This window comes from Natrix helvetica (genome assembly GCF_964273705.1).
Source record: "Natrix helvetica genome assembly, chromosome: 1".
NCBI lineage: Eukaryota > Metazoa > Chordata > Lepidosauria > Squamata > Natricidae > Natrix > Natrix helvetica.
Window position 1 is genome coordinate 342,269,376 of NC_138548.1, and position 21,410 is coordinate 342,290,785.

The 21,410-nt window shown below is 44.9% G+C and overlaps 1 protein-coding gene across 3 annotated transcripts in view; it reads right to left on the reverse strand.

Annotated features, from left to right (window-relative positions):
• The window catches only part of PLXNB1 (plexin B1), a 205,177-nt gene that overhangs the window by 22,470 nt on the left and 161,297 nt on the right, over positions 1–21,410 (reverse strand). For all 3 annotated transcript variants that reach the window (XM_081947378.1, XM_081947379.1, XM_081947380.1), the window contains 9 exons: positions 18,114–18,290; positions 16,367–16,515; positions 16,136–16,236; positions 14,013–14,230; positions 12,061–12,239; positions 10,694–10,760; positions 9,399–9,545; positions 5,972–6,149; positions 4,991–5,094 (listed from right to left, as the gene is read on the reverse strand). In XM_081947378.1, the coding sequence (XP_081803504.1) occupies positions 4,991–5,094; positions 5,972–6,149; positions 9,399–9,545; positions 10,694–10,760; positions 12,061–12,239; positions 14,013–14,230; positions 16,136–16,236; positions 16,367–16,515; positions 18,114–18,290 (1,320 nt within the window). The remainder of the gene's footprint in view (positions 1–4,990; positions 5,095–5,971; positions 6,150–9,398; positions 9,546–10,693; positions 10,761–12,060; positions 12,240–14,012; positions 14,231–16,135; positions 16,237–16,366; positions 16,516–18,113; positions 18,291–21,410) is intronic.

The window sequence follows — 21,410 nt, forward strand, 5'->3', positions numbered from 1 at the left end:
TTGTTGCTAAGATGCTTTTCAAAAGACAAATGGACTTTCTTGTGTGTTTTTTTTCCCCTTGGAAGTCCAGCTGTCTTTTGAAAAGCACTTTTGGAACTATAAAGGCCGATCTTTAAAAACTCTTATGGGAGTAATAAATAAAGGAGCCGGTTAAGAACTTTCCAGATGCAGCAGATGGATTGGGATGAGTTGTTGTCTGAAGGTGTGATGAAATGCCTAACTGGCTTTGGGAATACAGAGGAGACAGTTAAGAGAGGAAACGGGGCAATTACACAATAGACTTTTAAATCCAGGGTAGGGAGGAGACAGGAGAAAGAGACTTACGGATAACTCCACCTTAATTTTGCTATAAGTTGAGCTAGAGAATTGCTCCAGCAGGTTTTCGAGAATCTGCTATTCTTCCAGAAACTCAAGTGATTCCTGTTTCCTGAGCTTGCCAGGCTTTCAGAACTTAACAGAATGTAAGGAGAATCTGTTTTGAAAGATGGCGGAATGGTGGTGCTAGGAAGCCAAAACTATAGTTCACCAATTACATCTTAATAGGCTGCCTGGGGACTTAATTACTTCTTTTCAGTCCAGCCAGCAATCTTTCTTGATGCACACAGACAGGTTCAGTGGTGGGTTGCAACTTATTTTACTGCCAGTTTGCTTCGTGCATGCGCGGAAGCGTCCGGTCGGATGGGCAGAGCCCCCCGCTGCCCCCACTACCGTTTCGCCTAATCCGGGGCGAACCGTCAGCAGCCCACCTCTGGAAAGTTTGGAAGATTTTACCATGGACGGGAAGGCGGGGAGGTTGCCAATTACCACAGATAGTCCTTGATTTACGATCCCAAGGAGGGCCACCCATTACTGTTGTAAGTCGTGATGGTCATAAAGCGAGTCACCCACACGACCAACCTGATCTTATTATCTGTTTTGCGGCAATTGTTAAGCAAATGCTATGGTCAGTAAGCAAACCCGTAGTTTTCATCAGTTTTGTCGTAAATGCCGGTTTTCACCAAAGTGCGACCATGTGATGCTGTAAATGGCTATTGTCAGGGACCTGAAATGCAGTCATGTGACCAGGCAGGAGGGGGGGGAAACAGCGATTGGAACTTTGGAACTCGGTTGTAAGTCCCCCGTGGAGGTCCGTTGCAATTTCAATTGGTTGCTAAGCAACTGGTTGTAAGTTAACAACTACCTATAGTCATTATCTTTGATCTCACAAGGAAGGAATTATGCTCCTCTTGTTCATCGGTCTGAGCATCCCTTATGTGGTGATTATTTTATGTCGCAAGCAATGGTTTTTTTTTTATTTTTTATTAAGAGCTTTGCAAAAAAACAGCTATTGTGGTATGGAGTTGTAGGCAACCATTGACCTAATACAGAGTCTTATTCTGACACTCATCAAAGCTAATTGCCAAAAGGAGTCCCAGTGATCACACTGAAGGTGCCTTCATCAGAAAGTGATTGAATGTGTATAGAAGAAGGAGATGTACATTCCTGGGTTATAATTGCTTTCGGTCTGCTGCTTACACTGCAGGTATGTTGTAAATGTTGCAGTAGGATTTATCTCCTGGTGGCCTTAAGCATCTCAGTTTCCTGTGATTTAGCAGACTTTCCCAGTTGCGTGGTCTGCAACAGGGCATTGTAATTTCTTTGTGTGTGCCATCTCATGGTGACTCTTTTCCCAATGTTAATGATGCACAAGGCCTCAGGCTGAAGTGAAGGAATGGGCTATCCATGATCTTCAGTTTTCCTCCAGTTACGGGGAGCTCCTTAAAAGGATTGCTATTCCAGTGCTGTCCCTCCTCATTTTTGAAGTGGCTAGCATTATTATTTAGAAACAAAACGAGGAAACTTAGAAAAGATGATGGCAGGCTGAAATCAGATATATCCTCAGGTGCTAATGCCCAGGGTCTCTATCCCAGAATGGTAGATCAGAATTTAGCGCAAGAACAATCTCCTTTTTTTAAAAAAAAAAAGCTCAAGTAGCAGATTAGGCTCAAGATTTCAGCCTCTTCACCTCAAAAGCTTGTTCTACTCCGAGGAAATCATATTTGGGATCAACGGAAATGCGGTTTGATGGCAAGGTCATTGTAAGTACAGGTAGTCCTTGACTTACGATCGTAAATTGGAACAGAATGTCTGTTGCTAAGCAAGGTGGTTTTAAATCGCGCCCAATTTTGCAAGCTTTTTTTTTGCGGGGGGGGAGGGGGAGCAAAGTTGTTAAGTGACTCACTGTAAAGTAAAGCATGTGATTGTTCAGTGACTCAGGCTTTCTTCATTGATTGGTTGGAAGCTATCTGGGAAAGTTGGAAATGGCAATTACTAAAGATGGGAATTAAAGAAAACAATTTTGAGAAAATTTAAAAATCACACGAACCCACAATGCTGCAACTGCTCAAAATACACATTGCTTGCTAAGTGCCCAAATTCTGGTCATATGATCGTGGGGGGCACTGTGATGGTTGTTAAGTATGAGGACCAGTCACAAGTCATTTTTTTTCAGCACCGCTGTAACTCCAAACAGTGAGTAAATGGTAAAGGTTTTCCCTGTCCAGTCGTGTCTGACTTTACAGGGCAGTGCTCATGTCTATTTCCTAGCTTTTGTCTGAAGACACTTCCATTGTTATGTGGCTGGCATGATTATATAAGTCAAGGCCAGTGGTGGGTTTCAAAATTTTTAGAACCTCTTCTGTAGGTGTGGCCTGTTTTGTGGGAGTGGCTCGGCAGTCATGTGACCGGGTGGGAGTGGCTTGGCGGTCATGTGACTGGGTGGGCGTGGCCAAGTTGGAAAATGTGGTGAAACTCACTTAACAATGCTCTTGCTTAGCAACGAAAATTTTGGGCTCAATTGTGATCATAAGTTCTTTCTTTCTTTCTTTCTTTCTTTCTTTCTTTCTTTCTTTCTTTCTTTCTTTCTTTCTTTCTTCCTTCCTTCCTTCCTTCCTTCCTTCCTGTTTCTCTCTCTCCCTCTTTCTTTTTTCTTTCCTTTCTTCCTTTCTTTTTCTTCCTTCCTTTCTTTCTTGTGTCTCTCTCTCCCTCTTTCTTTTTTTCCTTCCTTTCTCTCTCTCCCTCCCTCCCTTCCTTCTTTCTTGTGTCTCTCTCTCCCCCACTTTCTTTCTTTGTCTTCCTTCCTTCTTTCTTGTCGCTCTCTCTCTCCAACTTTCTTTCTTTCCTTCCTTTCTTTTTCTTTCTTCCTTCCTTCCTTTCTTGTGTCTCTCCCTCCCTCTTTCTCTTTCATTCCTTTCTCTTCTCTTTCTTTCTTCCACCCTTCTTTCTTCTGTCTCTCTCCCCCACTTTCTCTTCCTTCCCTCCCTCCTTCCTTCTTTCTTGTCTCTCTCTCCAACTTTCTTTCTTTCTCTTTCTCATTCCTTCTTTCTCTCTTTCTCTTTCTATCTTTATCTCTCTCTCTCACTCTCACACACACACAGACAAAATTTCACTCATGTCTGCCACTGACACCTCTCAAAGAGAAGGAAGAGTAAGGGCTCCTGCCTTGGGAAGGGGTTGGACTAGATTACCTCCATGTTCCCTTGCATCCCTCTATGTTCTCTGTCCCATTTAGTCACAAACAGCCCCATTCACTTTGAAGTTGGTCGCAAACTCCACTCATCCCGTGCATGCCCTGGTCCCACCCAAGGAAGCAAGCTGTGGGGCAGGGGGAAAGGGGGGAGTCTGTGGCTCCACGTCTCTCGATCTTCTTCCCTGCCTCGGTTCTGAGCATCTGGCACAACCAATCGCCACGCCTCTCCTGGGGCTTTGCCTTTCTCTGGCGGGTGGGTGGGGGCTGCGCTGGGGTCGTCTGCCCTGGAGCTGCGGGGGGGTGGGGGGAATCCTTGAAGAGGGAGGAAAAACATGGATTTCTTCCCCCCACCCTCATTGGAAACCAGGTGGCTGTCAAAAAGAAGGAGCGCGCACCACGTGGGCTTCTCCCAATCCTCCGCTCCAGCAAAGGAAGTGGGTGAGCAGGGCAAGTCTGGTGTGGACAGGCGGTGCGAGCGAGCGAGCGAGTGGCGACTGAGCGGGCGAGGGGAGCGAGCAAGGGAGCAGGCTAGGGGAGGGAGCGTTCCTGGACGGGGCCTCCAGAAGAACGGGTACGGGAAGACACGCTAAATTTCACAAATGGGTATGGGCATACCGGTGCGTATCAACTGAAACCCACTCCTGGTCAAGGCACACAGAATGCTGTTACCTTCCCTCTGAATTGGTACCTATCTATCTACTTGTATGTGTATGCTTTCAACAGGTGAGCCAGTAATGGGAGATCATCCCATCATGTGGCATTTGGGTCTCAAACTGCCAAACTTCCAGTCAACAAGTCCAGTGTGTTAACTGCTTTGTTGTTAGTTGCGAAGTTGTGTCCGACCCATCGTGACCCCATGGACAACATTCCTCCAGGCCTTCGTGTCCTCTACCATCCTCCAAAGTCCATTTAAGCTCACGCCTATGGCTTCGATGACTCCATCCCGCCACCTCATTCTCTGTCGTCCCCTTCTTCTTTTGCCCTCAATCGTTCCCAGCATTAGGCTCTTCTCCAGTGAATCCTTCCCTTTCATTAGGTGGCCAAAGTATTTGAGTTTCATCTTCAGGATCTGTCCTTCTAAAGAGCAGTCAGGGTTGATCTCCTCTAGGACTGAACGGTTGGATCGCCTTGCAGTCCAAGGGACTCGCAGGAGTCTTCTCCGGCACCATAGTACAAAGGCCTTAATTCTTTGGCACTCAGCCTTCTTTATGGTCCAACTTTCACAGCCATATACATTGCAACTGGGAAAACCACTAGTTAACTGCTAGGCTACATGTAGTCTAATTCTAAGGGAGAATATTTTCATGGACGTCTGAAGCAAAGAAGACCAAAAGAGACTTGTTGCCTTAACCTTCTTTCCCTTTGGAAGGTTCCAGGATCAGGAGCCACAAAGATGCTTACTGGGAAAAGGCCAAAAGTTTGTTTTATCCCGATTTAAGCTAACTGCAGAGAGAGCCATACAAGTAGGAGAGCCTCCCTCACCTTATAGTGTTGCAGTGTGTTGAGCCTCTTCCAGCTGCCCTGGATGACTGAAGTCACGTCCTCGTCAGAGAGGATGAGATGCCCAGCCAGCCCAGACCGCCATTCTGTTGTCATCACCCAGAAGAAAAGACAAAAGGCAAAACTTGTTAGGAAGCAGCACTCTGCAAAATTCCACATTTGTTCATCCGGCAGGCTATTGGCTATTGCAGTTAGTCAAGTGATCCTTTCCACATCCTATTGGCTAATTTGGTTCATCTGGATTGCCTCAGAAATGGATGGGAATACTTTTTTTGCAATTGCCTACCAACATGTGTTCCGACATAGGCTTCCCAAGAGCATGAAGCAAACTCCTGGTTCCGACAAAAAACCCTTTTATTAATTTACTGTGAATTCTGCTCATTCACATCCAGTAAAGTCTTTCAAGGGAGGATGTACAGTCACAGACCTTATCTGGCTTGGAGAGCTGCCAGGCCGATATCTGCAAAATTTGGCAAAGAGTCTTGGAGAGTCACGAACCAATTAAGTGAACTAATTGTCTCCTGAAAACTCCACTCCCCTTTCGCCCCTCTTTTATTTCCTCTGGGAGGGGTCATTCATTGTCCACCTGTGGCCTTACTCCCAAGTAGACCCCTGTTGTTTAGTCGTTCCCTTCATCTGGCAGCTCTGCGCATGCGCACACTGGGAACAGGCTCCAGCTGTTCATTTGCCACACTGATGTCTGACTCTGAAGGCAGCTGATAACTGGCATATGGCTCTGGCCCCCTCTCTGCCTCCGACACAGAGCCCTCATCTGAGCCTTCCCCAGACTCCAGGACTGGCCCATGTTCCTCCCCAACTTCCTCCTTCCTCACTGTCCGAATCTGCTTCCAGCTCCACTGGTGGGCCACAACAGCCTGGACAAAGCTGACGAGGGGGGCTGACAAGAGGCCTCCCACTTTAGGGGTCTTACTCAATGTGGCCCTTCCAATGTCTTTGACTTACCCAAGTCAAGCGAGTCCGAGTCAGGTCGATGGCAATAAGGTGTCCCTTTGTAGAGCTGGTCTAGGATCTTCTCTTTCACTTGGGTGATTGTGTCGCAATCCAGACCCTTCACCAACACTCCCTGGCTGCCTTCCGTTCCTCCTACTGTGTTCCCAGCTTGCGATAGTGCTGTTAATGTCTGCAAAAACAAGAAATGAAGGCCAACTGATCCAGTGCATTCCCCGTCTTCTTAGCTCCTGGCAATCACAGGAGTGCTGCTGACCTCTTCTGTGGTCTTGGATTAGAACTGGATTCATTAATTAATTAGAGGTACATGTGGCTTCTCTTTTATCCTCACAGTCACTGATTTGGCTCATGGCTTACACAACCCTCGTGTCACGTGACCCAATTGGTATGTGCCAGCCATGCAAGACTGGAATAATACAACAATAATACAAGGAGTAGAGCCTTCTCTGTGATGGGCCCAACCCTCTGGAATGACCTCCCCCCCGATATCAGAACCATTACCGACCTCCGCTCCTTCCAACAGAAACTCAAGACCCACCTGTTCCAATTAGCTGGCCTAGCTGATTTATAGTCCCACTTTTAACCTCCTGGCAAACATCTTATTCTGGGGTAGTTTTTAAGGGTAATTTTTAATTTCTTAATTCGAATTTTAACTATTATTGTACAGTGTATATCTTACCTCCTCCGTCTATCTATATATATCTATATTTTTGTTGTATTTGTACTGATAAATAAATAAAGGGAGACTTCTTCTCTGCACTCTTTCTAGAGTCTCCGCATCTTTTCTACATCGTGGCGACCAAAACTGAATGATTTGATCAGCCATCAGAGAGCCAGTGAAAAGGAGGGTGGCTTCCCTCCCACTCCGTTGTGATTATGATTTGGCCAGAATGAAAATCACGGAGAAAATATCCACAATGGTGCAAACAGGATAGGTGACATTGCAGATGAGTTTGGGGGTGGGGAGGCACTCATAAACTTTCCCCCACCGAGGCTGATTTTGGGAGGCTTTTCTCTCAGCTGGCAGCAGAAACTGGATGCTTAAAGAAGCTGCTTTTGGCAGGGCACTGCAGGCAGGGGTGGGATTCAGCCGGTTCGAATGTTAATTTAAATCTGGTTCACCGAACCGGTAGTTGCAAGGACTGGCTGACCCCGCCCACCCCTCCCCTCCCAGGAGTCTCCACACAGCCTGTTTTGGATGCTAGATAAGTGCAGAGTCTGCGCGGAGGCTCTGGGAAAAACAGGCCTACTGGAAGTACCAGACGTCTGGAAACAGGCCCATTTCTGGGCTCTGGAGGGCTTCAGGAACCCAGGGAAGGCTGTTTTTGCCCTCCTGGAGGCTCGAGGAAAGCCTGCAGAGCCTGGGGAGGGCGAAAAAAACCTCTTCCCCCCACCGTGGTGCAGGAAGTCGACTAGGCCACGGCCCCATGGCCACGCCTACCCAGCAACCAGGCAGAGAACTGATTGCTAAACATTTTCAATCCCACCCGATTGCAGGATTTCATCTCAGTGAGAAGAAAGGAAAACAGTTCGTTGAGAGGAAGCTGTTAAATATTGACAGACTGATCTGTCAGAGTATTCAGGACTGTGAGGAATGGGATACTTGATTCAGGTTTTTGGCTCACCCTACCCCTACTCGGGCTCAGTTAAAAGTGCCACGTGAACAGAGCCATTATGTGAGATAGATCAGAAAGGGAGATACCGATTGCCCAAGTTAGTAAGGGTAATGGATTCAATGGGGAACTGAATTCTGTCAATCTAGATCCAAAGCAATGTACAGGTGGCCCTCGATTTACGACCACAATTGAGCCCCAAATTTCTGCTGCTAAGCGAGACAGCTGTTGAATGACTTTTGCTCCATTTTATGACCTTTCCTGGCCCCGGTTGTTAAGTGAATCACTGCAGTTGTTAAGTTAGTAACATAGTTGTAAAGTGAATTTGGTTTCCCCTTTGACTTTGCTTATCAGAAGGTGATCACATGACCCTGGGACACCGCAAAAGTCATAATTATGAATCGGTTGCCAAGCATATCAATTTTGATTACACGACCATGGGATGCTGCGATGGTCGTAAGTGTGAAAAACGGTCATGAGTCCGTTTTTTTTCAGTGCCACTGGAATTCTGAACGGTCACTAATCAAATGGTTGTTCAGTCGAAGACTACCTATATACCATGCTAGCTCTGCAGAGAAGCTGCTTTCTCCAATTAAACCGCAGAAAGGAATGCGTTTGGGAGGGGAGGTGCATTTCCAAAGAGAGCCACTCTGTGCAGGTAAGATTCTGATACTTTCGCTCTGCATAATCTTTGTAGAAAAGGAGGGGTTTGGGAGCACACATTTAGTATGCAGGATTTACAGTTTGCTAGCCTCACTGAGAATAGGTCTGGTAATAATTGCCAATTCAGTGTAAGTGCTGCAATCCGGTCTTCATGCGAACTATGGGAACATTGCCATAATGGCTGAGAACATTATGTTATGTGGACACGGTAACTGTGTTTTCTTCATTTCATTTCAGTATGTGAACCTAGCCTGATTAAAGTAGACAAGTGTTATTTAAGCTGGAAAAAAAAGAGCAAAAAATGATGTGCGTCAGTGGTGGGATTCAGACATTTTTACTACCGGTTCTCTGTGCGTGGCTTGCTGGGTGTGGTGTGGCTTGATTAGCGTGGCAGGGGAACGATACTGCAAAATCCCCATTTTCTCCCCACTCCTGGGGGAAGAATACTGTAAAATCTCCATTTCCACCCTACCCCACTAACCTGCTTTCCAGCTCCCTTCTCCTGTGCAGGGCAACAAAAGAAGACTTAGCTGATCAGCTGGGACTCCAATCAGCTGGGACTCGGGAGGCAGGAAATAGATGGGGGGCAGGACCAGCCAGAGGTGGTGTTTGCCGGTTCTCCGAGCTACTCAAAATTTCCGCTACCGGTTCGCTAGAACCAGTCAGAACCGGCTGAATACTATCTCTGATGTACATGCTTTAATACAGTCTTCTCCAGCCTAGGTGTGTGATGGCTTCAGCCCCCAGGATTTGCACAGCAAATCCAATTGCCATACTTACTATGCTTGTCCAGTGTCATATCATTATGCAATCATGCCATTTGTGCAATGATGTCACAGCCCATCCAACGTGGAAATTAAAATCTAACATCCTGTGGAAAGCAACAGGTTGGAGTAGACCAGGCAAGAACAGTCGCATCATTTCCTACCCCATATTATGTTTCCTTAGCCAGGGTGAAGTCTGGCTTGATCCACAGAGCTTGAAAAGGACAACTTGCTAAGAATGGGAACACTATTAAGAGCAGGATGGAGACTGGGAAGAATCATCCTGGATTCTGAAGATGGCTAGAAGCATGCGGCTGATTGGGTGGTCCAAGACTGGTTCTAGCTGTACGTCTTCCTGATAGGTGCATCCTTAGCCCTTACCAGCGTGCGATATTCCAGATCTTCTCGGAGAAGTCGGTTGTCATTCAAGGTGTACTTTGCCTTCCCAGTTACCCAGTCCACGGGGCCCTTGTCTACTTGGTGCTTGATACCCCGGAAGAGCATATAGAGGGGCTCCCCAACAGAGTCCTAATGGAGAAACAGAGAAATCCTCATCATCTAGAACTGAGGTGGAAAACTTGATTTCATTGAGGGCTGTGTCAGGGTTGTGTTTGACCTTGGCAGCCGGGGTGGGTATTTCTGGGGTGGGTGTGGCCACCTGCTTGTCACTCATGTCAGGAACATCTGTGGTGGCCCAAGCTCTCTGCCAGCAAAAACGGGCTCCAGAGCTCCTTTTTCAGCTGTGACGGCCTCCTGCCAGTGAAAATGGACCTCTGGAGGCCGCACATGGCCGTCCTGAGCTCCATTTTCGCTGGAGAGGGTGGCAGGAGGCCATTGGAGTGAAAAACGGAGCCTGGGAGGGCCTCACGAACTCAGTTTCTGCTGGCAGAAGTGCCAAGCGCCAGTCCTTTGCTGTTTCTAGGGTGGCCCCGAGGGCCAGATCTAAACACCCCACTGGCTGGATCTGGCCCCTGGGCCTTGAGTTTGACACTCCTGATCTAGACCATTTAGAGTTTCCACCTTGCATTTCCAACCTTTCAACTGTATGTAAGAAATAGATCAGTGGATGATTGAAGTCTTTGGCTAGGTTCAGTGCTAAATTTTAACTTTCATCTGGCAAAGAAGTCCAGTCTGATGCGCTACATTAGTACCATGCAAATATATTATAAGTTGATGGATCTTAGGGAAGGCATCACCTGCAACTCAAAACCCTGAAAGATTCAGAAGGACATTCAACATTCAATTCATAAGCTAAGCAAATCTGTTTTAGTCAGCAGTTGGCCGGCTAGCAGCAGCATTAAAAATGTCTGGGCTCAACCTAAGTACTAGTGTGCCAAAAACCAGGCATGGTATAGATCCCTATTTCACAGGTCTGACTGTTCCCAGTATGTCATCATGTCACTAATTTAAAAAAAAAGCTTGGCTAGAATGTCTTGTTCCTGATACACAGCCAGCTCAGATTCTTATTCATCTGCTTTAGCAATATTTAATGCACCAGAGGACAGGCACGGATGTCTCCCTAAGCCTTCTCTACTCCTCTATCAAGATCCCAACAGCTGAGAATGAAGGGCTCCTTGGCATTAGAGCGGAGGGCTTATGTGGCCACCTGGCTGAGAAGTACATGATATATATTATTATTGACCTTCTACGTAAAATGGAATTGATGGATGTCTCACCCTGACGAATGCGTAGAGGCAGATGGACATCCAGTTGGTCAGCAGCTTCTCAACCACAGTTTCTGTCCTGAAAGAGAAGTTGAAGTTGCTTCAACCTTGATCCCACTGTATATTGTCCTTCAATGCTACCATTCCTCCCCATTGGTTTAAAAGAATCCAAAACGAAGGATATTAAAAACTACAACCTAACACTGAGAAGGGAGGCAAATTCAGTTCTCTTTTTTAAAAAAAAACCACAATTGAACATCGGGCAGATAAATCTCTTGTGAGATGTGGACACAGTCAGCTTCTTATAGAAGGGATTCTACTAGAACAGGGGTCTCCAACCTTGGCAGAGTTCTGGGAGTTGAAGTCCGCAAGTCTTAAAGTTGGTGACCCCTGTACTAGAAGGCCCACCTGAAAAGTCCTTTATTCCCTTCCCATATCAAGATGTGATACATGCTATTGTTTCTTAGTGGGCCATTGTGCTAACTGGCAAATACTGGGAATGGAGTATTGCCTTCTTGGCCACAACTAGGGGTGGGCTGCTACAGGTTTGCCCGGGTTCGGGAGAACCCATAGCTAATGTTATGGCTGGTTCGGAGAACCTCCAAATCCCACCCCTGGCTGACCCCTCCCACCGTGGCCCATCCCTCCTACCCTGCCCCTCCCCTCCCAGGAGTCTCCACGCGGCCCCTTTTGGATGCAAAGTAAGTGCAGGGCCCGCGCGGAAGCTCAGGGAGGGGGGAAAATGGGCCTCCCAGAAGTTTCGGGAGACCAGAAACGGGCCAATCTCCGGCCTCCAGAGCCTTGGGGAGGCAGTTTTCGCCCTCCCAGAGACTCAAGGAAAGCCTCTGGAGCCTGGGGAAGGCAAAAATGCCCCCCCTCCCCCTGCCATGGTATAGGAGGCTGACTAGGCCACGCCCGCCATGGCCATGCCCACCCAGTAACCGGGCAGAGAACCTGTTGCTCAAATTTTTGAAGCCACCCCTGGCCACAACTAAGCTTTTTTTGTTGGTCTCTGCTAGAAACTGAACACTGGATTCATATAATTGTTCTGATTTAATTCTGATGGTTTTTGGTAAAGTAAGTATTCAGACCAGGACCAGGTTTATTTATATGAGCCAGCAATCAAGAGAAGGTTATTCAATTTGAGAAAGAAGAGGAAAGGCCTCTTGGATCCAAAGTCCTGTTTCCACAAAGTTATATTAGATGCCTACAAAAAAAAAATCTGCATATCAGGAACAAGGACAATAAAGCTTCCCTCATTTTATTATCCCCCCCCCCCCCGATCTTTGTAGTATCCCCCAACTATCTGATCAGTAGCATGGACCCTTCCTCAATTTGCCTATCTGCCCCAGGGCTTTTCTTTTGAGCGAGACCCTCACCTTCTCAGCATCAGCTTTGGGTTCTTGGCTACGTATTGCTCTACCAGGTCATTCAAGAGAGTCTTGAGGATATCGGTGAAGTACTCAAGTTTCCCATGCAAGGCGACTGTGAGAAGGGATGCGACATAAGCCCGGTCCCTTGGAGAAAAGGTACGCTGGATTTCCAAGGTGTGAATAAACTAGACAAAAGAGAGATGATTTAAGATGGCAATTAGGCAATTATTGGGCGGGGGGGGGGGGGGCAGAATAGGCATTTTAACTGATTGGTAGTGACCTCCATAAAAAGTTAAGACAAGCAAAATAAAACCAAACATCAACCCTCAAGCAGGAATAAATAAAGCCATGTCACATGCCAATGAAAGAATATATGCAATCAGGGCAAGATTGCATTTTCTAAGAAAAAAAGAATCACGGTGTAATTTCTCTCCAACCTCCAACTCTTTTTCTGCTCCTCCACTCAAAGAATCTGTTCGTTTTTGTTATATTATGCATCCCGCTTTTTATTATTTTTGCAAATAACTTATGACAGGTACTTACAACCGTAACGGAGCTTGCCCATCATGGTCATAAGATATGACAGTTGTAAAGCAGGTTGATCACACGATTAACCTGATTTTATGACTAAGACATAAAATGTCGTCAAGTGAGCAACTACGGTTGTTTAGCAAATCCATGGTTCGCTGTTGGGGGGAGGTTTGGCAAAAATCAGAAGCAAATACGGTGGGAAACATTGTCATGTGAGCGTAGGATGTTGCAGACGGCCATAAATACGGTTCCAGTTCTCAAACGAGTATAGTCACGTGACTGTATAGGCGGGGTCAACTGCTGGAACTTAGAATCTTGGTCATAAGTCAAGGACTGCCGGTAACAGGCTTTTGTTATAAAACTTTTTAAATAAAAAGTTGCGCTGAGTAGCAGTCATATGCTCGGGAGGTTCTTTTTAAACACGTTTTGTAATAACTGCTAATAGGCTTTCCAATGTTTTTCTATCCTGGTGACTAGGAAATTGCTTTTATGCTTCATGTAGCGAACATCCACTGACTTTGCACAACACTATTTAACTTTGCCACTGGGTTACCCGTTTTCTGCATTATGCTGAAAATTCAACGAGCAGGCTAGATTCGCACAACATGCCAAGGCAACAAAACAAAAAACAAAAACCAACCCCCAAGTTTTTTAAACAGATTAACTAAGTTGGAAGGGGCCTTGTAGGTCATCTAGTCCAACCCTCTGGCAAGCAGGAGACCCTACACCATTTCTGACAAATCATTCTCCATGAAAGCTTCCAGTGATGAAGCTCCCACAACGTCTGAAGGCAAAGCTGTTCCATTGGCTGAATGTCCTCACTGTCAGAAAATGTCTCCTTATTTCTAGGTTGAATCTCTCCTTGATCAGTTTCTATCCATTGTTCCTTCGGGTGCCTTGGAAAATAGCTTGACCCCATCTTCTCTGTGGCAGCCCCTCAAATATTGGAACACTGCTATCATGTCTCCCCTGGTCCTTCTCTTCACTAGATTAGCCATGCCCAGTTCCTGCAACCGTTCTTCATATGTTTTAGCCTCTAGTCCACTAATTATCCTGGTAGCTCTTCTCTGCACTTTTTCTGGAGTCTCAACATCTTTTTATAGTGTGGTGATCAAAACTGGATGCATTATTCTAGGTGTGGTCTTACTAAGGCTTTATAGAGTGGTATTAATACCTCACTTGATCTTGATTGTATCCCTTTGTTAATGCAATTTAGAATTGCATTGGCTTTTCTGAAACCGAACAAGTTTAGCATGTTATTTGAGTGCAGTCCGTAGGCCTTAAAACAAGCCTGGGCATTATTATGGAAGCCCAGCCCTAGCATACTGAATGCAATATTTTAGCCTATTCATTAGGGCCTGGATCCTGCCATGGCAGAACTGTGTTTTGTGTGGTTAATTTGATTTGATTCCGCATTTAAAACATACCTTGGTGAGAAAGAGCTTGCTGTTGAGGAGATTGGAAAGCTGCACCAGGCCTTGTTCAACTGTCTGCCGCCGAGATTCAGGCACATCGAGGTCCCTTTGCAGTGGGGACTCCCGGTGGCCTGGAAAGAAGATCCGTTCTGCATAGGATTTGTAGTCCAAGAAAGGAATCCCGGTGCCAACCAGGTCACCAGTGAAATCCATCATTTCAGTCATGAGGTCTAGAAACAGAGGGAGTCACACAAGACATGTGGAAGTGGCCTGAGAAGAGAGGGTCTCTGTGTGTGCCATAAACGTAGAAAACTGAAAATGTTTCTGCCTCATATCAGGAACTGAGTGAACATGCCATCTTCATCTATGAGATGCACTCAATATATGTATTTAAACCAGAATGGGACAACTTGCCATAGCCAACTTGCTGCAGCTGTCTCGCTACAATTTTCTCACCGCCAACTCACCGTGTGAAAACTCCCTGAGGGACAATTTGATGCGGGATAACTCAATGCGATAAATATTATCCGCCAATGTTTCTTCGACATTATTTTCATTGACAAAAATGGAAATAACACAGAAGGGACAGCGGCGGATAACATTTATCACATTGAGTTATCCCATGTGGATTGGCCCATGGCGAGTTGGCCACAGCAAGATGGCTGTACCAAGTTGGCCGTGGCAAGATGCCCATGGCGAGCTGGCCACAGTAAGTTGTCTTTTTTTTCCCAAAAATTTTATTGGTTTTTACACATTTATGGGGAAAGGTAAGGGGATATATTAAAATTTTTTGGCAGCTCCCACACTAGAAATCCATCCAAAACTCACAATTTTTACAATCTTAAAAACAAAAGATAAAAGATAAGCAGAAAACAAAGTCTTATTCTATATTGTCAACCATGTGTTCATTCATTTTCCTTTGTCACTTTCTAGAATATCACCAATTACTGTTATTTCAAATACTTTTATTTTTGTGACCTGAGCCTTTTCGATATTGCTCCTTCCTCCCTGTCCCCAGAGGGAGCCTCAGCCCCCCCTCCCTCTTGTCTTATACCTTGCTGTCCTTTTCACTACGTTCGCTGTGTTCGTCCTCTAGGAGGGAGAGATGCTTTTTAATGAAGGCTTCAGCCTCCTGCACTGTGTTAATTCTAATCCTATTTCCCTCCCAGAAGATCAACATTTCCTCTGGCAATAACCATCTAAACCAAATTCCTTTATTGTATAACTTCTTTGATAAGGAGGAATACTTCCTCCTTCTCTCTCTTATCTTTTTCGGAATCTGTTTAAGAATGGTAATTTCTTCATCTTTATATTTCAATGGTCTCTCCCTTTGGGTCCCAAGCACCTCATCCCTTGTGGTCTTCCTGAGGAATTTAACATGCACCTTCCTTGGAACATTATGACTTCTAGCATATGCTGAATGTATCCTATAAACCAGGTCCATATCCCACCACAGCTGGTTTTTGTCTCTCTTGATGTATTCTGCTAAAATTGTACTCATAATATCCTTAAGGTCTTCATTTTCTGTCTCTGGTAGGTTCTGGAATCTGAGAAAAAAAGTCTTACTGTCCCCATTTAAACAATGTATTAAAGTCCAAGAAATCCAACAGGATCTATCTGATGTACTTAAGAACATTTTCTTGAGCCCCCCCTCCCACCCTTCATAAACCAACCAGATGCCTATATTGTATAATTATTTCTAAATTTCGAAGGGCACTAACTCTAGCATGTTGTAATGCTCTTCCACAGCAGTTCTGGAGGGCCGATATGAAAAAGTCCCATATGACCTGAGACTCTATTGCCTTTACGTACAAGGGGCCATTGAAACTGCAGCTCATATGCTGTTATATTGTTCCCTCTATAAGGATTCACGGACTCGTAACTGCTTACCTGGTAAAATAACTGGGAAATTGTTATCTATTTTATGTATGCAGCTGTTACGATCAGTTCATTTCATTTCTTTGAATAAAGTTAAATTCTATTATCATGTCTGTAAAATGAGGCAGACTTTGGTCACTCATTGGCGATCTCTCTACTAACTGTAATGTAATATTAACTTTTGTTTCGTTCCGTTTTTTATTTTATTTTTAATTCTGATCTGTGACTGTAAGAAAGGATAGAATCGGAAACAGTACCTGTAAATTCCTTTTTGCACCGATCCCGAACACTTGTTTCCAGATTTTCGAGCTGGATTTGAACTTTTTTATAATCCCTCAGGGCTTGTTTGCTCTTTCGCCTATATTGAAAAAAGAAAATGAAACCATGCCGGTCCCTTTCTTCCCAAATCTTAATGCAGGTACCCCCTTTATTGGTTAATCTAGACGTAGTCCTCGATTTACGACCACAATTGACCATCTTCTTCTCACCTGTAGATGAAGACGATGATGAGTACAATCAAAGCCACAAAAGAGGTCCCCACTCCCAAGCCAATCTGGGCCTCCAGGGGGAAAGTGAGCTGGCTCTCTGTGTCATATTGCACACGCCCGAGCCAGAAGTTCTTGTTCCCCATTTGAACCTGCAGGAGGACAAGCATGTAAATACAACGGCATGGCAGATGCAGGACGTATTGCATCACCCGGGACACACATAATATTTCTGTCAGGCTCAAAACGAAGAATGACATGTGGCAATCCTTCCAAGCTGAGTTCTTTTCATGCCTGTAGACAGAATCTTGCCAGACTGAGTATTCTGTCTGTGTCTACAATGTAGTCTGTGAACATTAGGGAGGGGCTGTCTTCACCCTCTTTCTCTCATAATATCTGAGCTGCGTTACTCCACTGGGATGCACCCCTCCCCTCCACCTCCTCACTACATCCCATCACAATTTCTCAAGCACCACAGCTAACCACCAGTCCTATTTTCCCTCCTTTTGGCATTATTTTTTGAACTGTCATTTTATTGACAAGAATTTGAGATCCTTTATCCAATAGACGAGGTTTGTGCAACCTGCAGCCCATGAGCTGCAGGAAGCCCTGGACAGCTAATAATGTAGCCCCACAAGATTGTAAACCTTTAGCATTCTTATGTGATTTTAGCAATATTTATATACCTTAGCTATATTATATTTTTTATATGTAGCCCAAGACAATTCCTCCTCACTAAATGCAGTCCAGGGAAGCCAAAAAGTTGGGCACCCATTCAATACACCCTCAAAGCTGCTGAAGGGGAAGGAAGAAACCAATGACCAAACATTTTCATTAATCCCTCCCCTTCCCCCGGTTTCCTCTGGAATGGATTACACATCATTGCAATTTTTAAAGCAGAACACCAAGCTTCTTCTCTAGTAATATTGTATTGCAAACTAGGGCAAATAAAACCTTCACTTGACCAATTCTCGAATACAGTTCATCTGTCTGGAACACACACTGCATATCGGACATTAATACAATTGAGCGAGTCCAGAGATATTTCACGAGAAGAGTCCTCCGCTCCTCTGCTCGCAACAGAATACCTTATACCACCAGGCTTGAAATTTTGGGCTTAGACAATTTAGAACTACGCCACCTTCGGTCTGACCTGGGCATAGTAACACAAAATTATGTACTACAATGTCCTACCTGTTAATGACTACTTCAGCTTCAACCTCAATACTACATGGGCAAACAATAAATACAAATTCAAGGTAAACCTCTCCAAACTCGATTGCAGAAAATACGACTTCAGCAACAGAGTGGTCAATGCCTGGAATGCTCTACCTGACTCCGTTGTTACATCCTCAAACCCCCATAACTTTAACCTTAGACTGTCTACTGTTGACCTCACCCATTCCTAAGAGGTCTGTAAGGGGCGTGCATAAGCGCACCAGTGTGCCTACCGTCCCTGTCCTAACAACCCCATTTATTCGTACCCCTTCCATGTATTCATAATCATGTTTATACTTATATCTATCTTATACATGTTTGATAAAATAAATACATTTTTTAAAAAGTTCCTAAACCAAGTTTCCCATTCTGGATTGAATTCAATTCACAATGTCCCTAGATCAGTGCTTCTCAACCTGAATCATTTTAAGATGGGTAGACTTCAACTCCTGGGAGTTGAATTGTGGGAGTTGAAGTCCTCCCATCTTAAAGTAGCCAAGGTTGAGAAACACTGTCCTGGATTATTTCTTACCGTAAATTCTGGCAGTGAGTCGATACCTTCCCGTTTAGCCCGGTGTTGAGGGGCCGGTTGTTCAGTAGGAGGCTCACAATACAGGTGGTTCTTTGTTAGGGTCTTGACTGAGCAGACCCCAACTCCAATCATGGCTTTTACTTCATCTTTAGAAATGGCTAGATCCAGATTTTCTCCCTGGAGGAACAGAGATAAGGACACCCTTGTGAAAAGCCATGTCAATGGAGATTCTCAGTTATCCAGGTCCTGGTTGTCCCAAAGGTGCTTTTTCAAAAGGCAACTGGACTTTGTTTTTCTTGGAAGACATTTCGGTTTTCATCCAAGAAGCGTCTTCCGTTCTGACTGGATGGTGGGGGATAATAATAAATTAATAATAATAATAAATTTGAATTTATTAGCCGCTCCCTCTCCACACAGGACTCGGGGCGGCGTACAATAAAACATATAAAACATAAAACATATGTGCAAACACATAAACATCCAAATACACACATATACAAAGACATACATGCACGGATGGAAGCATTTAAAGAACTGAAGACGCTTCTTGGATGAGAAGCGAAATATCTTCAAGGGGAAAAAGGCCAGCTGCCTTTTGAAAAAGCTCCTATGGTTACTTTACACCAGGGGTGTCAAACTCTATTTCATTGAGAGCTGCATCAGGGTTGTGTTTGACTTTAGGGGGCTGGGGTGGGGCGTGGCCAAGTTGGGAGTGGCCAGCTTGATGACACTCCTGTCGGGGGCACCTGTGGTGGCCCAAGTGCTTTGCCAGCGAAAATGGGCTCCGGAGCTCCGTTTTCACTGGCAAAGGATTGCAGGAGGCTGTGGCAGCCGAAAACGGAGTTTGAGAGTCCGTTTTTGCTGGCAGAAGCACCGTGGTCCAGTCCTTCGCTGTTTCCAGGGTGGCCCCGTGGGCCAGATCTAAGTACCCCATGGGCCAGATCCATCCCCCGGGCCTTGAGTTTGACAACCCTGCTCTACACCAATACCAATGAGCTCTCCAACAGCTCATCAACTCCTTCATGAAGTTTCAGATTGTTTGCTCGACTCCAAACATTTATTATATGAAATAATTTAATAAATGCTACTTTACTTAATAATACTATGAATAATATTAATAACAAGAGTATCGACAGCTTGCATTGTCCCATCAATACAGCACTGTCTATTTTGACGGACCCTGGTCTATTCATTTCCAGTTTGCAAATAAATAAACAAAAATAAAAATAAAATAACCACTAGCTTGTTAGGTTCCAGCTACTTTTCCGCGCTGAGGGCCGAGGAGAGATTGAGGGTCCTGCGTTCTTTGTGAATTCCAATTATTACTAAACACGCTCCTGTTCCATCATAGCTTATTACATTCAATAACTAAATTTGAACTCCATACAAAAATACATTCTACCTCAAACCTGTTTGTTTTATGATTCATTTTCTGGCGGTTAAGCTTTTTCTGCATTAATCTTTCTTTCTCACATTCACACATTTCTCAAAGACTTCCTAAGAGCAAAAAATTGGCTTATGCATCCCCCGCCAGGTGTAGAATCCCACTTCATTTCTCAAATTTTATTCACTGTCATCCTCCTATCCATTAAACCAGATTTCTCTCAAACATTTCCAGGCTACGTCCGCAAACCAAGCTCCATGCGGTGTTAGCATTTGTTCTTCCTACTTTGCCATTTGAACAAAGCTGTGTTTTTCAAAGTTGGCAACTTTAAGATGAATGGCCTTCAGTTTCCAGAATTCTCCAGCTAGCAAGTTAAGCCCTGGTATAAAGGAACAATAGTGGCATTCCTCCAGTTCATCAGGCATAGATGCACCCCTCAAGTACATATTACGTAAGTTTCTAGCTCCCCATAAACAAACCACATCTATATTTTAATCACACCCATACTTTTAATTCTTCTCTGGTTAATTCATCCATGCCTGCAGCCATATAAGTTTTCAACACTCCCTACATTTATGATTTCCTCTTCATCCATTTTTTTCCTACTCCAATCCAGAGATTAGTGCTAAAGGGAATTGTAGGTGAGAAAAAATGGAAAAATCATCGATTCTTCATCCCGTTAAAAGGATCTGTCAGGTTTATGCAAGTAGAGGAGGTCTATAGCAGGGGTCCCCAACCTGGTCTGTGGACCGGCCTGAGTCTGTGGCATGCCAGAAACTGGACCACGCAAACAGACAAATCTCCATCCACGGGATGCAGGCAGCACAAAAAACTACGCCCCCTCCAATATTCGGAAAAACCTTATGTCAAAAAACATGTTTATTGGATACATCATATTGTCACAGCCCAGTGAAAACCAACTCTAAAAGTTCCCATGGTTTTCACCTAATTAAAAGAGCAAAAATCCACCCTCCCAGATGTCACTGGTTACATTGTCCAATGAAAATAGTTGGCAGGCTGCTTGGCCACTCCTCTCCTCCTTTCACAGCCACTTGTTGAGATGACCTTGGTTCTCACAGGAAAACTTTTTGTTTTGACTATTAGCTGGTCTGTCTACTTCCCTAACCTTAACCTTTCCCCCTCTCAAGGATCATGGCAACTATGAGGCAGCACAAGATGGTTTCAGCTAAGTTCACTTCAAAGTTGACACCTCCCTCTACAGAACTGTTCCCTGATGCCCAAAAGGTTGGGGGTCGGTGGTCCACAATATCTTGTATTATTATCCCAGGGGTCACACAGAATGTCCAAGCCTGAGGCAGACTACATGTAAATCGGAAAGAATAATATTCTTCTTCCTGCTTTACTTGGCTCATCAATGTTTGGTAAGACGTGTTGGCTAGGACCAGGCATATCCGAATTCCAGCCACCATCAGCCATAGAAATTAATAGCTGATTTTGAGTTACCTCAGCCTGACATTTCTCTCTCGGATTTCTAGTTGTGGGGAAAAAATTAGTGGACAGAAGACTAGCTATATCACCCCATGAGCTCCTAGAATTGCAATGTCAATTAATGAATGGATCAATTGCATATAAAGGTAAAGGTTCCCTTCACACATATGTGCTAGCCATTCCCGACTCTAGGGGGCAGTGCTCATCTCCATTTCAAAGCCGAAGAACCAGCGCTGTCCAAAGACGTCTCTGTGGTCATGTGGCCGGCATAACTAAATGCCAAAGGCACATAGAACGCTGTTACCTTCCCATCAAAGGTGGTTCCTATTTTTCTACTTGCATTTTTGCATGCTTTCGAACTGCTAGGTTGGCAGAAGCTGGGACAATAATGGGAGCTCACTCCGTTACATGGTGCTAGGGATTCAAACCATTGAACTCCCGATCTTTCTGATCGACAAGCTCAA